The sequence below is a fragment of the Bipolaris zeicola genome (assembly GCF_000523435.1).
Source record: "Bipolaris zeicola 26-R-13 unplaced genomic scaffold scaffold_45, whole genome shotgun sequence".
In the NCBI taxonomy this organism is placed as follows: Eukaryota; Fungi; Ascomycota; class Dothideomycetes; order Pleosporales; family Pleosporaceae; genus Bipolaris; species Bipolaris zeicola.
In genome coordinates, this window is record NW_006912094.1 from 39906 (window position 1) to 56793 (window position 16888).

The 16888-nt window shown below is 51.1% G+C and overlaps 3 protein-coding genes across 3 annotated transcripts; 1 reads left to right on the forward strand and 2 right to left on the reverse strand.

Annotated features, from left to right (window-relative positions):
* Window positions 1-322: 322 nt before the first annotated feature.
* On the reverse strand, window positions 323-7390 carry COCCADRAFT_3720 (uncharacterized protein; the record flags this gene model as incomplete). Its single annotated transcript, XM_007712488.1, has 1 exon — window positions 323-7390. One exon carries the CDS (start codon window positions 7388-7390, stop codon window positions 323-325), a length of 7068 nt encoding a protein of 2355 aa, XP_007710678.1.
* A 700-nt stretch (window positions 7391-8090) lies between these two features.
* COCCADRAFT_35434 (uncharacterized protein) lies at window positions 8091-11914 on the forward strand (the record flags this gene model as incomplete). The annotated part of the gene is made up of 3 exons (XM_007712518.1): window positions 8091-8306; window positions 8380-11631; window positions 11798-11914. 3 exons carry the CDS (start codon window positions 8091-8093, stop codon window positions 11912-11914), a joined length of 3585 nt encoding a protein of 1194 aa, XP_007710708.1.
* Window positions 11915-12276: 362 nt separating this feature from the next.
* Window positions 12277-16692, reverse strand: COCCADRAFT_35435 (uncharacterized protein; the record flags this gene model as incomplete). The annotated part of the gene is made up of 6 exons (XM_007712519.1): window positions 12277-13723; window positions 13772-14271; window positions 14649-15324; window positions 15375-16158; window positions 16208-16465; window positions 16569-16692. The coding sequence occupies 6 exons, from the start codon at window positions 16690-16692 to the stop codon at window positions 12277-12279; spliced, it is 3789 nt and encodes a 1262-aa protein (XP_007710709.1).
* Between the last annotated feature and the right edge of the window lie 196 nt (window positions 16693-16888).

Here is a 16888-nt window from a genome sequence, read left to right on the forward strand (position 1 = left end):
GTCCCTTGTTTTGGTATTTCAATGATATTGAACAACCTGTGCATGTTAAGAACAAGATCTCAGCTGGGACTTGACGCAGACCTTCAAAACTATAACAAGCAGGTGCAAGACAAGGGAAATTGAATGACAAAATGAAAGCAATAAATTTCAGTGATCAAATTCTCATGCCAAGTGAAAAGGCATAATATTCGTAAAGGGAGAGAAAGAAGAAGGCCCAGAGCTATCAAATTACCTCAACACCAACGCTATGCTTAGCTAATCATCGTTCTCTTAAGAAGATAAAGAAAACTCATCCTTCTGTCGTAAACTCTGCTCACCAGTCTCAGACTCTTCTAGAGTCTCTCGGACTCGAGCCCCACGCCAATGTTGCGCCCATGTCCCTTCCACTCGCCGACCCTGTTGTGCTTGCATTACTAAATACCCTCCGGTGCCCTGGCTCCATCGGCGCAGCAGCCCCGCCATCACCTATCGTCCTGCGTCCATCCATGCTCTGACCCACAAGCCTGCCGCTGAACTGGTGCCAGCAATTTGGCGCCTGGAGAATGTACTTTTCCATGGCGATCCTGAACCTGTTGCGGTAATCGCGGGGCGATGTGATTGTAGGTTTGTTCTTGCCACGGTCCTTGATCCAACTCTCCAATTTCTTGTCCCATGTGTACGTGCGGATGCAATCGATGATACCTACAATGATTTCGCGGTTTGTGTCGTCGAAGCCGGCCATGAGTGAGTAGTCCATAACGTTGTTCTGTGAGAGGAACAGGGTATCGTTGAAGACGCTGGCTTTGAGCAGTTTCTTGGTGTGCTCACGGACGAAGATGGGGGTTTCTGAGTAGATAATGTCTACGAGATTCTCATCAAGAAGAACTTCATCGCGCTCGCCAGTGGCCTGTATTTTTCGGTTGCGCATACTGCCTTTAAGGTCGTAGCGCCGGTTGGGTTCGCGATCGTAAAAGAGATTCTCCATGACGAGCATGTACCAATCAAAGTCTCGGCCAGTAGGCGTCTTGATTTGGACTTGGAAAAGGCCAAACATCTTCGCAATGACACTAGGCAGAGACTTGAATAGATTCTGGTGCGTAAAGGCAAAGTAGTTAGGCCCGAACTTGAAGAAAGCTTGCACCTCTACTGGGGAGAGAGATTTCAAAACAAACCGATCGTCAAGGGTTTTCAAGAAGATAGATTTCGACTTCCCACCCTTGGAATCCCACTTGGAGCATCGAGAAAGAGACTCAACGAAACGCTCGGCAACACCGCATTTACGGCGAAGAGCATCGAATGACTGCGCGTAGAAGATTTTGCAGTGTGCCTTCACTCCACGGTTCGTGAAGCTATAGCGAATATTGTGATTTTCCTCATGGAGTAGGTTACGTTCAACAGACTCCTCAAATGTCTCAACATGGCCATCAGGACCTGTGCTCAAATCGCGGAAGGATTGTCGTTTAGCCACATAATCGGGGCATGACAAAGCTAAGGCGATGATGGAGCTAGGCTCGTCTTCCCGAATAATGATGTCAGAGTTCTCCCAGACGTGTTCGATCTGTGAAAACGGGTATTCAAGCGGTGTCCAACCACTAGCCGATCGCTCGGACCAAAAGCTTGTCAGAATCTTGAGCAAAGTGTTCTTCTCGTGCTTGGGTAGCTCTAGCGAATTTTCCAACTGAGAGTCGCTAAGATTCAAGAGCTGAGAACTAGCAAGACTGTCGGGTAATGGAATATCCTCTGGTGTAGTCTCTGTATCACTGACATCGTTGTCAATGTCTGGAGGAAAGTGAATGCGAGATTTGGGCGACTCGTCGTCTCTTGGTGGAGGTACTAGCAGCCCATCTTTGCTATGACGCTCTTCGATAGGTGACTGTGAAGCCGTGGCTGTGTCGTCTGCATTCTCCGTAAAGGTGCTAGTATCGAGAGTACTATTGTCAAGACTGCCCCTAGAAGGAGATTGCGCAGGTGTCTCTTCGTCAGAATCCTCACTTTCCTGCACAGCGTCATGCACATTCTTGTATACCTCGACAACTGGCTTTGAGGAGGCTAGCGGGAAAGCGCGCACTTGCCGGGCACGATCATTACGTCGTTCACGCATGCGTTGGTTCTGGAACTCTCTTGACAGCTGTTCAAAGTGTTGTGCAATCTTTGAAACCTTGGTTTGACTCTTGTAAGGGATAGATCTTGGAATACGAGAGGAAGACTTGGTCTGTTTAGGAGCTCCCATTCCTAGTCGCTCAGTCATGCGTTCGAATGCTTTGGAGCTGTCATTGGCAATAGCTTTTGGCGTAGTAGGCCCGTTGTTGAAGGCCGACGATCCAGGGAAAGGACCTATGTGCTTTGCAATGTTGCCCGGCTGAGACTGTGTTCTGACAAGCGACGCTGGCCTTGCAGCAGTTTCGCGCTTAGCCAATTCAACCGGACGAGGAATCTTACTTTCTGTAGCCGGACTAGGAGCACACTGCAGGGTCGTTGGGCTACTGGGCATATTTTCAATTGCTTCTGCAAGCTGCTTGTCGAGAGGGTTCACTTTGGGTGGACTTGTAGGCGTAGGAGATCCTTCATCGTATCTGCTAGGGTCGGAAGCAACGATAGGACTATTGTTGAGCTCTTCACTGGCAATGGGACGGCTGTCCGGGAAATTGGATGAGATAGCCAAATCGAGGTGGCGTACATCCTCCCGTTCTATCGCCTCACGTGGCGTCTGAATTCCCAAGTCAGCGGCCGCTTTTGGAGATGTGGGGGTCTTGCTCTCTGGCGTCGAAGGTGTCTCGTCAGCGGGTGGATCGGAAGTCGAGCCCTCTTCTTTAACAACAGAACTCAGCATATCACGGGCCATTTCTGGGGACATGTTGGATGGCCTAGGAGATAAAGCTATGGGTTCTTCTTTCTCATCCATGTACGAATCGTCTGCGCCGGACTCGGTGCCTTCTTCAACCGATGCCAATGAGCTTGTCGACTCATCGCGCTCCAGAAACCGCTTCAATTGCATGTTCGCATATCTTCGGATATCCCGCTCAGTCGGAAAGAATTGCTGCTCAAACTCCGTAAAGGTCACATCCCAAGCAATGGCTTTCTCTTGGATAGCACGAATGGCGCGGTTCATAGGAATGATCTCGTAATACTTTGAGCTCATGTACTTGTCTTGAAGCTTCGCTTTCAACCATTCATGCTCTTCGTTTGCGCGCTTGAGAAGCAAGTCGACCTCTTTCCGACACAAATCAACCTTTTCTGGGATTACGTCTTCAACGTGTATGCCTTGGATGCGAGCACGGAGTGACGCCATGAAGCAGTCCAGCTTCTCCTCAATCATGAGATATTGACTATTCTTCAATTTCAGGTCGCTATCAACCTTCCAGGTGACATTGGGCTTCGGCGCAATGACTTCGTACATTGGCACAGGGTCGTATTGGATTCGAAGAGCAACGTGATTATACCCAAAGTAGCGGACATGGTCCTTGTGAATATCGTGTGGGCATATACCTGCCCGGGGATGCAGTGGCGTGCTCCAAAAGGTCAGTTCGAGGTACTTTGCAAAAGAATATCTCCAGCTCCATTCAGACATGGGGAAAGCCTGGGTTTCCTGACCACATATCCTACAGCAGCTCCACATTAGGATGGTCTGATACATGCCCTTCAGTTTTGGAGGATACTTCTGGACAACCACAGTCATTTGGCCCTCGCCGTGTACATATTGACGAGAATGGTCGAGCATCCTTCGATCGCAATTGCCTACTTCGCAAGCGACACCGGCTGAAGTGCAGAGGTCCTCCACATACTGTCCAAGCGTACAGTCTGGTGTGAAGCCATCGTCGTAATCATGTTCTTGATAGAAGCCGAGGGCGATTATCTCAGGTCCAATACAGGGAGTAGAAGTTATCGTGTTGACCACGCTGTACAGGACGGCAATTTTTTGGTGATTGAATGGGTCGTAAAGATCGGTATTTCCAGAAAGATATTGCTCCCACTGACGTCTTTGTGTCATATACTGCTGCATAGCTCTGTCGTACTCGGATTCATGCACAGCAGATAAAAACTCTCGAACTTGCTTGGACGCCTTTTCAACAACCGTGTGAACCATCTCAGGTTGCACGAGCTCGAATTTTTGGCCAACTTCCCCAGCCTTTTCGTCATCCTCGGGGCCATCAGCAGTGTACTGATTTTTGAGCTTCTTGAGATGCCCTAATTTCGCTTCGTACTGGCGAGCCTGTTCAAGCAGATAGGGTTGCATGAACTTGACAAAAGGCGAAGAGGATAAAATCTTTGTCCGGTGATTTTCAACCATATCGCTGTAGTAGGAGGGAGCGGCATCATTGGACTGATCTTGATCGCCCGCCCGTTGAGTGGCAGAATCAACTCCAACGTTCTGTGCTTGCCGGTCGTCTTGCTCAGTGGAAGATGCAAGAGTACCAGTCATAGAAGTTGTAGGTGTATCTATGAACTCGTCTCGCATTAAACAAGTCTCTAGACGAAGGTTGTAGACAACATAAGTCATGAACTCAGTGATGCGTTTCAACCTCGAAAGTTCCTCACTCTTAGCCCCCCTCAGCACGATTGTGCATCCGAGTTCCTTTTGACATCCAGAAAGAAATATGTATGTTTTCTTCACATTGCGGTGCACATATGTCTTTACATCGAAGCTGCTGCAAGATCCTAAATGGGATGGGTCTATTGCGAGCTTGTCGACCGATGAAATCATCCTCGAATTCGTGCAGCGAGCAACAGCGTTGAGCACTGTGGGTTTGACATTGTGAACCACGGCTATTCCCTCTTGTTCCAAGAATTCAAGGGCAAGGCCTGACACATTGCGCTGCACCAACAAGACATGGGGCTCGAGAGCCACTATGCGACTGACCAGATTACGAAGGTATTCACGCTCCTGTGCAATGACGGGCTCCAGGCTCATGAAATGTGCTTGATGCCGTGCATATTCGATTGCGAAGGTTATGATCGCAATCCGTGGGTTAGGTATGCTCCGTGGCATGCTTCGTAGGGCGACATTCTTGGTAAAAACAACTCCAGAGATGTACGCTGTGTCCTTTGGTTTGCCACCTGGAATTTTCTTCAGTTTGATGTAATTTCTAACGTCAATGTCGTCCCCTCGGTCCACGTCAGGATTGACATCATCCGTGCATTGCCGCAGAATTGGAATCAATGCCTTTTCCCAGCTGGATGCGTGTGGTACGTCCGAGTCGTTGAGCATCTGAATCAACAACTTTCGCGCGTGGTCAAGACTAGCTTTGTTAAGTTCGACTTTGGGTGTCATGCCCTGCATTGATGCACTACGCGTAATTCTTGATGCCGAGGGTGTTGGTGATGGAGATGGCTGCAGCTGCGGTGTACCTGGACCACTAGCACCATAGCCAGTATAAGGTCTCAGCAAAGTGTTGCTCTTGGACCGTCTTGGTGAGGCTCTATGTGTCACACTGCTCACGCTGAGATTTCTCCGCCGAGATGGCCGGTTACCATTGCGACTCGTGATGCTGACGTTGTCTGCGTCTCGAGCGTGTCCTGTGCCAATGACACTCCTGTCACCAGCTCTGGATTTTCCCTTCCTCATCGCAGCTAGGATGCCACCCAACCCACCCTTTTCGGTGTCGAGGTTTGCACTAGTAGCGGGGTCTTCCCTAAGAGTTGCAAAAATGCTGGCGTGCTCTTCTTCACTCGAGCCCTCATCAGACATGAATGGCGCAAGATCTGGATCAATGATATTATCGTGATGGAAAGCCGACAGACTAGGTTGACTGCGTGAGTTGTCGTGATATTGATGAAAAGGTGCCCGGTCATCATGCTTGACATTTCGCATGTGCTGATGTTTGGAAGGGTGCCGTTTGTGGCTAGAGGAGCGTGGCCGGCCTCCCATAGACCGTAGAGAGCGCGAAGAACTGGGGCGAGCTAGTGTTGGAGGACCAACTTCTATAACATGCTGTCGACGCTTCTTTTCACTGCCAATCTTTCTGGACATTGGAATGCTAATGGTCGGTGTTCCAATTTTCGTGTAATCACTCTCAACGTGATCAGGCTCTTCATTGTCCGAGTAATGAACCTGATCACCATGATCGTACAGGGAAGCCTGGTCACCGTCATCTGTAAAATCGGAAGAGTCCTCGTCGTGACCGTATATGATACTCTCACATGGCTTGCAAACTTTGAGGTTGCTCTGCTGACCAAAGATCTTACCAGATACGATCGAAGTGCATTTGGAATCGAAGATTTGTCCACACGTCCGACAGTGGTGCTTTCGTCTAAAGGTAGTAAAGGCATCACCACAGTTGAAACAGGCTTTTGCGTTCTCATCCCGCATCCAAAACTCGCGGTCCAAGATTTTCCTCCGCATCTGTGTAAAGGTGCTCCGTGCTGCGCTTTGTCCCGCAGGTGCAGCCTGGGTTCGGCGTTGAATCTCCTCGATGGGGGGCACAGTAGGATTGCGGATGGTTGAGGTGGTTGCGGCAGAGCTCAAGCCATCGGAAGAAGAAGCCCTTGAGAGGTGGTAGCCGGGAAGGTGTGAGGGACCGACCGAAAGCAGGGGCGGACGTTGCGGTTCGGGTTTATGTAATGAACTTTGGGAGTTTCCGGTAGCATGGTTGGCTTGGGCTGCCTCTGCAGACTTTTCAAGCTGATCTCTCGCCTTACTGGCCGCAGAGCGAGGAGGCTGATATTGGCTGTCTGTTCGAGAAGTAACTCTACTCAAACTATCACGGGAGGCATCTGCTCCATTTTTGAACCTGGCACCATCGCCCACTGAGCCTTCAAGCCCAGTAGTCGCCATACCCTCATCATCTATGTCGTCATTGTCTTGGTGTGCAAGATCTCGAGGCGTGTTGCTTCTCGGCAGGTCTGTGTGGGATGTGCCATGTGCTTTGGAGTGAGTGCTGACAGGACTCAGGACGTAGGCGTCATCCTGTCGAGAAGCGGACACAGTATCGAGAGTCGGGGCAACGGAGGGTCGAGATCGGGTTGTGGAGATAGAAGCCTTGCTTGTTATCGTTGTGCTAGAAATGTTGGAGTCGCGCGAGGGAGGAAGAGCTTCGGCAAAGGTGGCTGTCGCTGGCGATTGTAGTCTCGACGATGGGCCAGACGCGACAATGGGAGACGACACAGAAGTAGTACCAGGGCTGGAATTGGCGACTCCATGCCTTGAGGATGGTGGCGTAGCGGTCTTGCCAGCCATGCTGCCGTGCCCATCTTGGGGCTGTTCCCTCGCACCTCCTACGGAAGCGCGCAAGCGGCTGTACAGGCCACTGAAGCCACCCTGGACCAAATCGATTCCCTTGGGCTCGCCAACAACAGAGGGGGCGGGGGGTACAGTGAAATCGTCGAAGGTGGTGAGCGTATCGGAGCGGGACGCTGTTGCGTGCAGCTGGTTCAGTGAGGGCTGCAGCGACCCCCGCCGCGAGTCGCCCGACATGGCTACTGGCGAGGGAATGGAGATTGTGGAATGTAAATCAAGGCGACAGGCGGGCGACGGCAGTAAGTGAAGGGCGGCATCAGGCTTCACGGAGGATCATGGGCTGATAAGAGGTGAGGTAAGGTGGAAGTCTAAAGTTTCGTCACACTTGCACACAGGCCTACTGTACCGCACAGGAAGCGAGGGCGGAAGGAAGGAAGTAGTCGAGGACGTGTCACAGATGGAACATGTTGATAGAAAAGATGCCAGTCGGTAAGGTGTATAGGCATGGAGGAAGGATAGGCTACAGCGACTAGTTGCAGCAGAACAGCTCGTGATGCTGGGGCAGAGGCACCATCGACCTGCTAGCGGGCTATGACGCGCCGCCGCCAAGCCCATTCCGCCCCGCCGCCCCGCCATCTGCCAGGTTGCCGCACTGTCACAGGTGCCCAAAGCATGCCACTGCAGTGAAGAATAGGCGCGCGCCTGTGTGAAACAAAAGCATGAACAGAGTGAGCGAGAGTGAGAGAGATCAAGAAAGAAAGAAAGATAGAATGCATAGGCAGTCTTTGGGCTACCTTCAAGTCTAAAGCGTCTGTCATGTCATAGTCGCCGGTGCCTCTCAACTGCACTTTGTCGCCCGTACCATCCTTGCCCGGCTTGCCCAGAGCAAACGCGTCGCGTCTCGCGCCCACAACCGCCAAATCCACACTCGGTATACATGGCCGTGCAGCTGAAAGCCTGGCTTGCGGATACCTTTGAGTGGCAGCTGGTACTAGGAAATCATTGGCTGCACGAGAGACACGAGAAGAAGAAATTAGGCGTCAAGCCTGAGCGGGACAGGGCCTGGGAGGGTCTCTATCACGACAACGGCTCCTGCTTAGACATTGCAAACTACATCCACCCCGAAGTCGACAGCCCATTGCACGTCCTCCAGGTGCGTGTCACGTGCCTTTCGCTATGCATCCTCATCCTCCTCTCCGCATCTCACCTAATTAATCTGCTCTTAGACCCAGCCCTGGACTCTGACTGACGGCCGATGCCGCGTAGTCGCCCATCTCACGCCCGACTGCGCTCAGGACTTTACTATCCGGTACCCCGCGTATTCCTGTTTAGCTCCCGGTAGCACTATTGCCGTACGTAGGTATACAATCAGATACACCTCGTACGGGCCCCCACGCTCAAGGTTCCATTTCTTGCTTCATCAAATTGACTGGCTAGGCGAATGCTGCCAGACGGTTTGCGACTTACACAGCAGAGAATTGCCGCCTGTATATTGCGAGAGTGCAGTTGTTACGGCACAGAAACAGGTGGACGATACCCGCACGCGTGAAGACCGTCGATGCCTGTCGCGTAGTGAAGCGCAAGTGGACGACATCATGGCTGATACTATGGATGAGAGTCACGATGTGCCAGACAGCACTACCAGTCCGGTCTCTCAGATGCCCTATACACAGGCAGCCTTTGGGACTCAAATACAGCATCCAATTCGAATGCGCGCCGACGAACCCCAGGTTCTCGGCGTAACCAGGCTCGAGCCAGTGATGGCAGGAAATACACAACGAATCGAGATTCGGCAAGGCGCAGACGACACGATGCAGGAAAGATTGCTCGGCTTACTTGGTAGAGTGCCAAATCAGGCTCAACGTAACACAAATGCATCATCTCAGCCGCGATTCGTACAGAGCGCATTTGGTCGGAAGAAAAGTGCCGATAAAGCAGCAGAGTCGTCCTTAGAGCCAGCAATCGAATCATCAAACCAGGGTGCACACGGCTCTACAACAGAAAGCAAAGATGCCCAAGACCCGCCTGCTCTTCCCAAACGTAGGGAAAATTCCAACAAAGCGGCTTCACTCTCCATGTCCAAGGATAGAGAACCCACAAAGTCTGCTCCGGCGGTAGGTGAGAAGGACGCCCATATTGATTCCGAGGAGAATACTGCTACAGCTCCCGAATGCTCTTGGATGAAAGGCTTCATTTTCGATAGCGAGACTCTCAAGGTATCCTCACTGCAACAACAGTGCTTAGCGAAAGACGCGAGCTGGTTAAAGCCTCAGCCCGGTTGCCCGCCTTTCCAGGACGGAAATATGCCACAGTCAATCCTCCAAACACTTCATAGGATTGCAGATGAGCGAGCGAGCATTCAAGATGACGGAAACAGCGACGCCGAATCTGACATTGACCCTTCACCTGATAGTGTACCGGTAGGAACCAACCTCTCTGCAGAATCGGTACCCCAGACTACTCAGGATGATGATGACTCGAGTGCCGAGATTTCTTCCTGGTCACAAAGTCCAGAGCAACCGCCGAAGCCGGCGAACCGTCACCTGGACCTGCCTCCAGATTCCAGTGCTGATAGCCAGATGCCAGGCATGGAGTCGCCCCCTAAGACACAGTCTAGTCCATTGAATAAACGATCACGACATCCTGAAGTTATTGATATCTCTGATGACAAGTCCACTCAGCCCCAGTCTTCGCCGCCAGTTGCTCAGAATCCCGCGAACTCTGACGACGACATGGAAATGGAGGAATCTGTACCACAAGCATTAGGTGATGACATTGCAGAGAATGATAGCCCGTCGAATAGTATTCCCGACGTTCTCAGTCCTAAACCAAACCGATCGCAATCTATCGTTCAGGTTAGGGAAACACCATATGGCAAAGGTAAAACGGCGCAGCTTTTGGAACACGCCCCAACTAGTAAACCCATTTCAACGCAAGCGCAAAACTCCAGTGGTGAGAGTAAAGATACCTCTTCCACCTCCATCATCCAGAGTACTTACGACATGCCCGACGCTGCAAGCTCTGTTGAGATCGTGCCAAGTCGCACGGATAAGGCGAAAACCCCGCTAAAACAACAAGCCAGAGACCCACAAGAGCGAGAGGAGATGCATGGTCGAGTGGCTAAACATGCAATTAATCGTAGCCCTCGAGATGTGCAGATGCATGATGGGGCTCTGGTTACGGAAGCGACAGCTAGTATGGCTGGTATTGAAGGGAACCGCCGAATTTCAGAAGACTTGCTTGTCAAAGAGGAATCCACCTCCATTCAAAATATGACCTTAGAGTCTGTGAAATCGCCACAAAAGGAACCCCATTCTGAACTCCCATTAAACACACCTCAGCCCACATCAGGATCAACCAAACGTAAGCTCCAAGTGTCACCAGCAAAGAGTAATCGAAGACATACAAAGCGAAGGGAGATCAAGATCGTCGGCTTTGGAGATAACTCGCCTGTTACAGTTGATCCAGTTACCAGGTTGCATGATGAGCGGGAAGAGTTCCTCCGCAGATTTCGAGAAAATAGAAATTCGAGCACAGGTTTCGAGAGTCGGTCTGAAACTACAAGAACTATTGCGGCGGAACATGGCGCCGATGCTATGGATCTGGATAACGCGGATAGACCCTACAACGGAATGAGATCTATTAGTAGATCACCCCGACACCAGAGCCTGTATGCCGACCCAAGTCCCGTACCTGTACATCGGACTGGGTCTACTCAGTCACAGCGGTTCTATGAAGAAGCTCAGTCGAGAGAAGAAGTGCAGATCTCACCAGCGAACAAGTACCCGACTCAGAGCAAACAGCCTCGAGGCGCTTCTATTCTATCTGACCAATACAGCCATGTGACAGTCTTTGACTCCTTCAAAGCTGCATATCCCGAATACAAGGGCGATACAAAGCACTTCCACAACCAATGCAAGCAAATCTACATATTAGATTTGGAAGACAAGATGGTGCCAAAATGGCAATGGGACGACTTCATCATCCGCAACAGAACAGACTACCGCGACTACGCCATGGATTGTCTCGACCGAGGAGAAAACGCCGAACCCTACCACCGTTTCTACAAAGACTGCATCCGCGACACCCTATACCGCAAAGGCATCGTCGAAGGCAGAATGACACTGGAGAAAGCGTTTGAAGAAGCCGGCATCACACTCGAAGATTCAGACACCCTAACCAGCCCACCAAGAAAACAATTACCAACACGAAAATCACTTCCCAGCTCTTTCAGCCAGATCAGAAAACCTCGTCAGGATCATATTACTAGTTCGCACGCTCGACCCCGTCATTCCCTCCCATCAAGCTCCCACGCGCACCCCTCTGCATCAAAACATGCCCGCCCACAAGCACAAACAAGGCTTGCTCGTGAAATCAGTCCTCCCAATCGACCAGAAGCCTCTGAATCCACTGGTGACCCCTACCGCGATTACATTCACGGTCTCCAACGTATGACTTCTTGGACCGGTAGTAATAAGGTGAGTCTTTTTCTCAAACCCTCCTTTTGCTCTTATTCTATCCTTCCCTCTTTCCTATTCCTATCAAAAAAATCACCATCCTCGCCCCCTATTTCTGTCACCCAAGCCCATACCAATCGAGAAAATAGGGCTGAAAAATGACGTTTTTTTTGTTTGGGCACATCAGGTCAATCCGAATAAATCTTGGCCTAGGAATCTAGACTGCAGACCGAGTATTGAGCACGTGCCGAAACGCAAGGTGGATGTTTTGTTGTGGAGTGATGTTTTGAGTAAGGAAAAGTGATAAAGTTGCATTTGTCGATTGTAGATATTTGCATGTGAAGAAGTTCTTTGGGTATTTTTTTTCTCTGCTTTGGAATGGATCTGGGAGAGTTGAGAAAGAGAGAGGGCGTGCATAGGATACCCCGAACAGCACTTTTTTGATTCAACTTGTTGAAAGAGAGAGAATGAAAGTTGATAGAAAAAAAAGAACACTGATATATGTATGTACTTGTGTTACACGAAAACCCATGAAACCTGCAGTCATCTCATTTCCCCCATCCCTCATAAGCTCCCCGCCTAGTCCAAAAAAAAAACGCCAATTATCCCTTTCCATTCCCTTAGCTATACATATGAAAAAAAAACGCCCACACCAGACTCCCACCTCTATAACCCCCCAATCCCCAAGCCCAACCTCTGATCCGACTTGCGCGCCTCCTTCCACTTCCTCACACCCTGCACGGCGGTAACTGCTATGGTAACAACAAGCAAAATGGCGTTAAACGCCGCCATCATATAAAATGGGGATCCAGGGCCCGTACTATCGAACAACGCACCCCCGGCTTTCGTAAGGAGTAAAATGCCAAAGCCACCAAGGAGACTATATGTTCCTGCAATGGATCCTTTGATGTGGTTATGTGAGGAAGATTGCGGTGCGATGCCTGCCACCGAGGCCCTGCGAGAATGCTCGGGGAGCAAAGAGGCAGTTTCGTCTACAGGAGTGATTGGTCGGCTATGCGGCGGGGTAGCGCCGGCAGAAGGGTGATTCGTAGTTCCACGCATACTAGCAGTTCGAGACGGCGAGCGCAGGTGTGACGAAGAAGAAGGGGCTTCATCATTGTTGATGCCGCGGCCGAGGAGAGCAAGCGAACAGACTATTGCGCCGATTTGGCTGATGCCGAGCAAGGCTACGATGAAGAAGATGGCACCGGTGCCGTCGCTGCTCTTGTAGTCTGGGCTTGTAAGTGAGCCGAAGGCGGAGTAGCCTGCTATACCCGCCACGGCTGAGACTATGAGTGGGATGTTGTAGCGTGGGAAGCGGCCGCAGAGGAAGCCGAAGATGGGGGCGGAGAGGAGGGCGATGAGTTGGCTTATTCCTGTCAGCATGGCGGCGAGTTTGTAGGCCTCTGGACATGCGACTTTGATGTCAGAGGGGATGTTGGAGTCGACTTTGCAGCGGCCGGTTGCGAGGAAGTAGTGGTTTGTGAAGAGGGGGATGAAGAGGGAGATAGCGACAGAGGAGGCGCGCGCAACGAAGCCTCCTACGTAGCCGAGTCCGATGTTGGGGGAGGTGAAGCCGAGACGGACGCTTTCGAAGAAGAGACGGGGGTATGATAGTACGACGTCGCGTGTGAGGTGGGAGTCGACATCTTTGTAGTCGCCCTTGTAGGTGAGGCGTTTCCAGCCTTTTCCTTCTTCACCAGGAAGTTCGCGCAGGCCGAAGAAGCAGCCCAGGGCTACGAGCAGTGCAATTGCGCCAACGACATAGAAAGAATCTGCGACTGCTTGGGCGGGTCCCTCGCCGGCATTTTGGAACTTCGTTGGTAGTGGAAGAAACACGAGGAGCGCAACCAATGCGCCACATCCTGTGAATGTGCCGACCAAGCCAGCGATTTGCGATGTAGATGCGCTGGTATCTCTATTCGCTGGCTGCGACTGCGTATAGTCCTCTGGAGAGCTTGACCGGAAGCGCGCAGGCGTAATAGTAAGTTCAGACGATATCGAGGCAACCGTCGCATGCGTTCTACCACGGTCTAGGTTTGGTGACCGCGGATCGGGTTTAACATCTCTGACGATAGTCATAGTAGGCAAGATCGCAGTAACCATAGTCGCGCTATACGAACATCAGCCTACATCCACCCGTTGACATTGCCAAACTCACGTCGCAGTCCCACCCAGACTAAACAGAATTCTCGCAAGCAGCAACTCGGGATACACATTCTTGGCCTGCACAAGCACCCAGAGCGCAACACCAACAATGCTATACCCGAGTACCGCAACGCTCCTCACGCCCACTCTGTCGCTCAGCAAGCCCCACGCTGGACATGCCACCAGCGCAACCAGCTCGTCTGCAAAGCCCAGCGTACCGACCGCATCGCCAACATTATGCGACTGGCCAATGCGCTGGGTAATAACAAAGGATATGGAACTGTTCAGGAAGACGAGGAAGCTGATGCTGAAGAGCGCGACGCCGAAGAGATAGGATGCGATTTGGGTTCGCGTGGCTGTGAACTGGAGACCAAACATGATTGGGCGATTTACCGCTCGCGAAGAGCTGGTTGGACTATCGTAGGCGCATTGAGGTGTGTCGTTCGCGTCGGGCGTGGTGAGATTATGTCGTCGCGCTGCCGGTCCTCGGTCCGATGCGGTCATGGCAAATAGCTGACGACATGTGGCTGGCGCGAGGCTGGTGCACATCACGTGAGTCAAGGCATGGCTTCGACATAGTGCTCATCGACGCTTATGAGGAAAAATGCAGATATCACATAGTAAATTCTGTGCTAGGTATTATCATAGAAAAAAATATTTGTGTGAATGAACAATCTCCAAGAGTGATCCCAAGTCAACCCAAACGCCAAATCCACCCGAGCAAGTCGCACAACGAGAGCTTACTGGATGCGATGACCATCATACACGGAGGCTTTTTGTTGGAGTATAAATACGCTTGATAAATGCTGCAGGGTAAGTACTAGTACCCCAAAGAGTTGCAAAGCACCGCCAATCATGCAAAAGACGCTCTATACCTTGCTCCAACCGACAGGCTGGCCACGTCCCTGGTCTGCTCCCCAGTACTGCTTACTGTCAGGGAAGTCACCGTTCTCAACTCCTTCTCTAAACATATCGCGGGCTTTCTTCACTCGCTCAGCGTTGCGGGGCTTGAGGTCGAATTTGAAAGGGATTGGCTTTGCAATCAACAAGATGGAGAAGTCGAGTGTAGGATCTTCTGGCTTCTTGGTAATGTCACCCCATTCCATGGGTTTGTAAGTGGGGTTGATAGATTTGGACTTCTTTGGTGCCGCATCACTGGCAGATTCAGATCCAGGATATGTGAATTTGGCGAGGATTTTCTCCTCCATGGTAGCCTCTTTGTTGTTGATTCCAGCGTTTAGTTCTTCGTTTGATATGGAGGCCTTCTCGTTCAAGCCGTACACTTGCTCTTTCTTGGTCTCACCCGTAGAGGCTGGAATAGCGGAGTCTTCTGAGCATTTCTTGATGTCAAACAACCATGCAACCGAGCCGATGCCGATGAGCATGTCCTCGTCAGCCACTGTCTGGCCAGTGCACGTTCGTCTCCCGTAGCCAAATTGTGTTGAGTTAATGATAGTAGGGTACTGTGTCAAAGGTTCCTGGTAGGTCGGATACTCCGGCTTCACCCATCGAAGAGGGTTGAAGACCTCAGGGTCTGGATATAGATCAGGTTCGCGGGAAATGGCCCTGTGGTATTGTTAGAACAATTCAGGTTTGACAAACGAGGGGAGAATCACCATTCTAGAGGATGTATGGTACTGCCTTTGGGAATATGGTAACCATTATACTCGTCATCCTGAGTCAGGTAGTGGGGGATACCGGTAGGGACAGGTGGGCGCCAGCGCAGGCATTCGCGGATGACAGCCCGAAGAAAAGGAAGGTTGGGTCGGTCTTCGGAGCGGGGTGGTCGGTCACCACAGACGCGGTCAAGTTCCTCGTGTAGCATAGGCAGATATTGTGGGTAATGGACCATTGCCAAACAGAACGTCTGCATAGGAGCAGCAATAGTGAGAGCTCCTGCGATTCCGTGCATGCCGACAGCATACGCACCCTCTGTATCAGATTTGAAGCCCCACTTGCTGCGAGTATCTAGGAATGTCTTCATCCAAGATGGTGCTGCTTGTCCTGACTTAAGATCCTCGACAACCTGTGCCTGCATGGTCTGGAACCATGTGCGCTCGGTGAGTGCACGTCGTCTTTCCCATGCCTTGGGCGGTGAGAGCCAATCAGGTAGTGCCATCAAGAAGGGAAGCTTGTTGCTCAGAGATCCTGTGGGAGAGACGCCGATAAGAAGCTCACGTGCGCGTTGTTTCAGCTCGTCACTGCCCTCGCTGTGGCCCCAAGCAAGTCGACAGGTGACACGAGAGATGTAAGATTCCATAATGTGGTTGTATTGATCCGGTTCATCCAGAAGCTCGGCCATCATACGCTTCGATTCGAGCTCGGGGTATCGGTGGAAGGATGCCTTTTCCGACTCGCGCATAATGATGTTCGCAAACTTTCTTTGGCGTGTATGGCCGTCTGCAAAAGGTCAGGACAGTACTACGATAGCTTTCAAGTGTTCATTTACCATTTCTGCTAAGCAACGGAAGATATTGCGCACTCGAACGGTTGTCGTCTATCAAAGATGGGATGTGTGGCCTGTCAGAGTAGATGGCTGCCTTTTTGGACAACAAGTCTTTTGCAATCTGATCCGTCGATACCCAGACGTGGTTGTGCCCGGCTAGGTTGCATTGGTAGATTGGACCATACTGCTTGCCCCAGTCGGAAAACTTGATGTATCCATTTTTGTCTGGGACGTCAGGTACAGAGCCGATGATTGGATAGCCTAGTCAACACGAGTTAGCCTGGGCATGTACTGCTTCACCATATGAAAGAAGAGCTCAGTGATGATACAGGAATGGGTTCTGTGTACGAAGTCATTGTCTTACCCTTTGGACCCGGCAGTGGCTTGAGGCCTGTAGGTATTCTATTACGGCGAGATGAGTCCCAGAATTTGTACAGTGCATATGCACTCAGCGAAGCAAGCACTAATAGGAGGGTATGGAATCCCATGCTGGCAAGCTGTATGCGAACAAAAGGGTACGCTGCCAGGTGGGAGGACTACCTGAATATGAGGTCACAAAAGACGTCTGGGCTTATACAGGGAATGTGGGTGCATGGGGTACTACATATAGAGTTGGCGGAACATGTAGTGACCTTTCCACAGCCGAGAACAGTCAGCTTGCTGGCGTCAATCTTCCCTGACGGG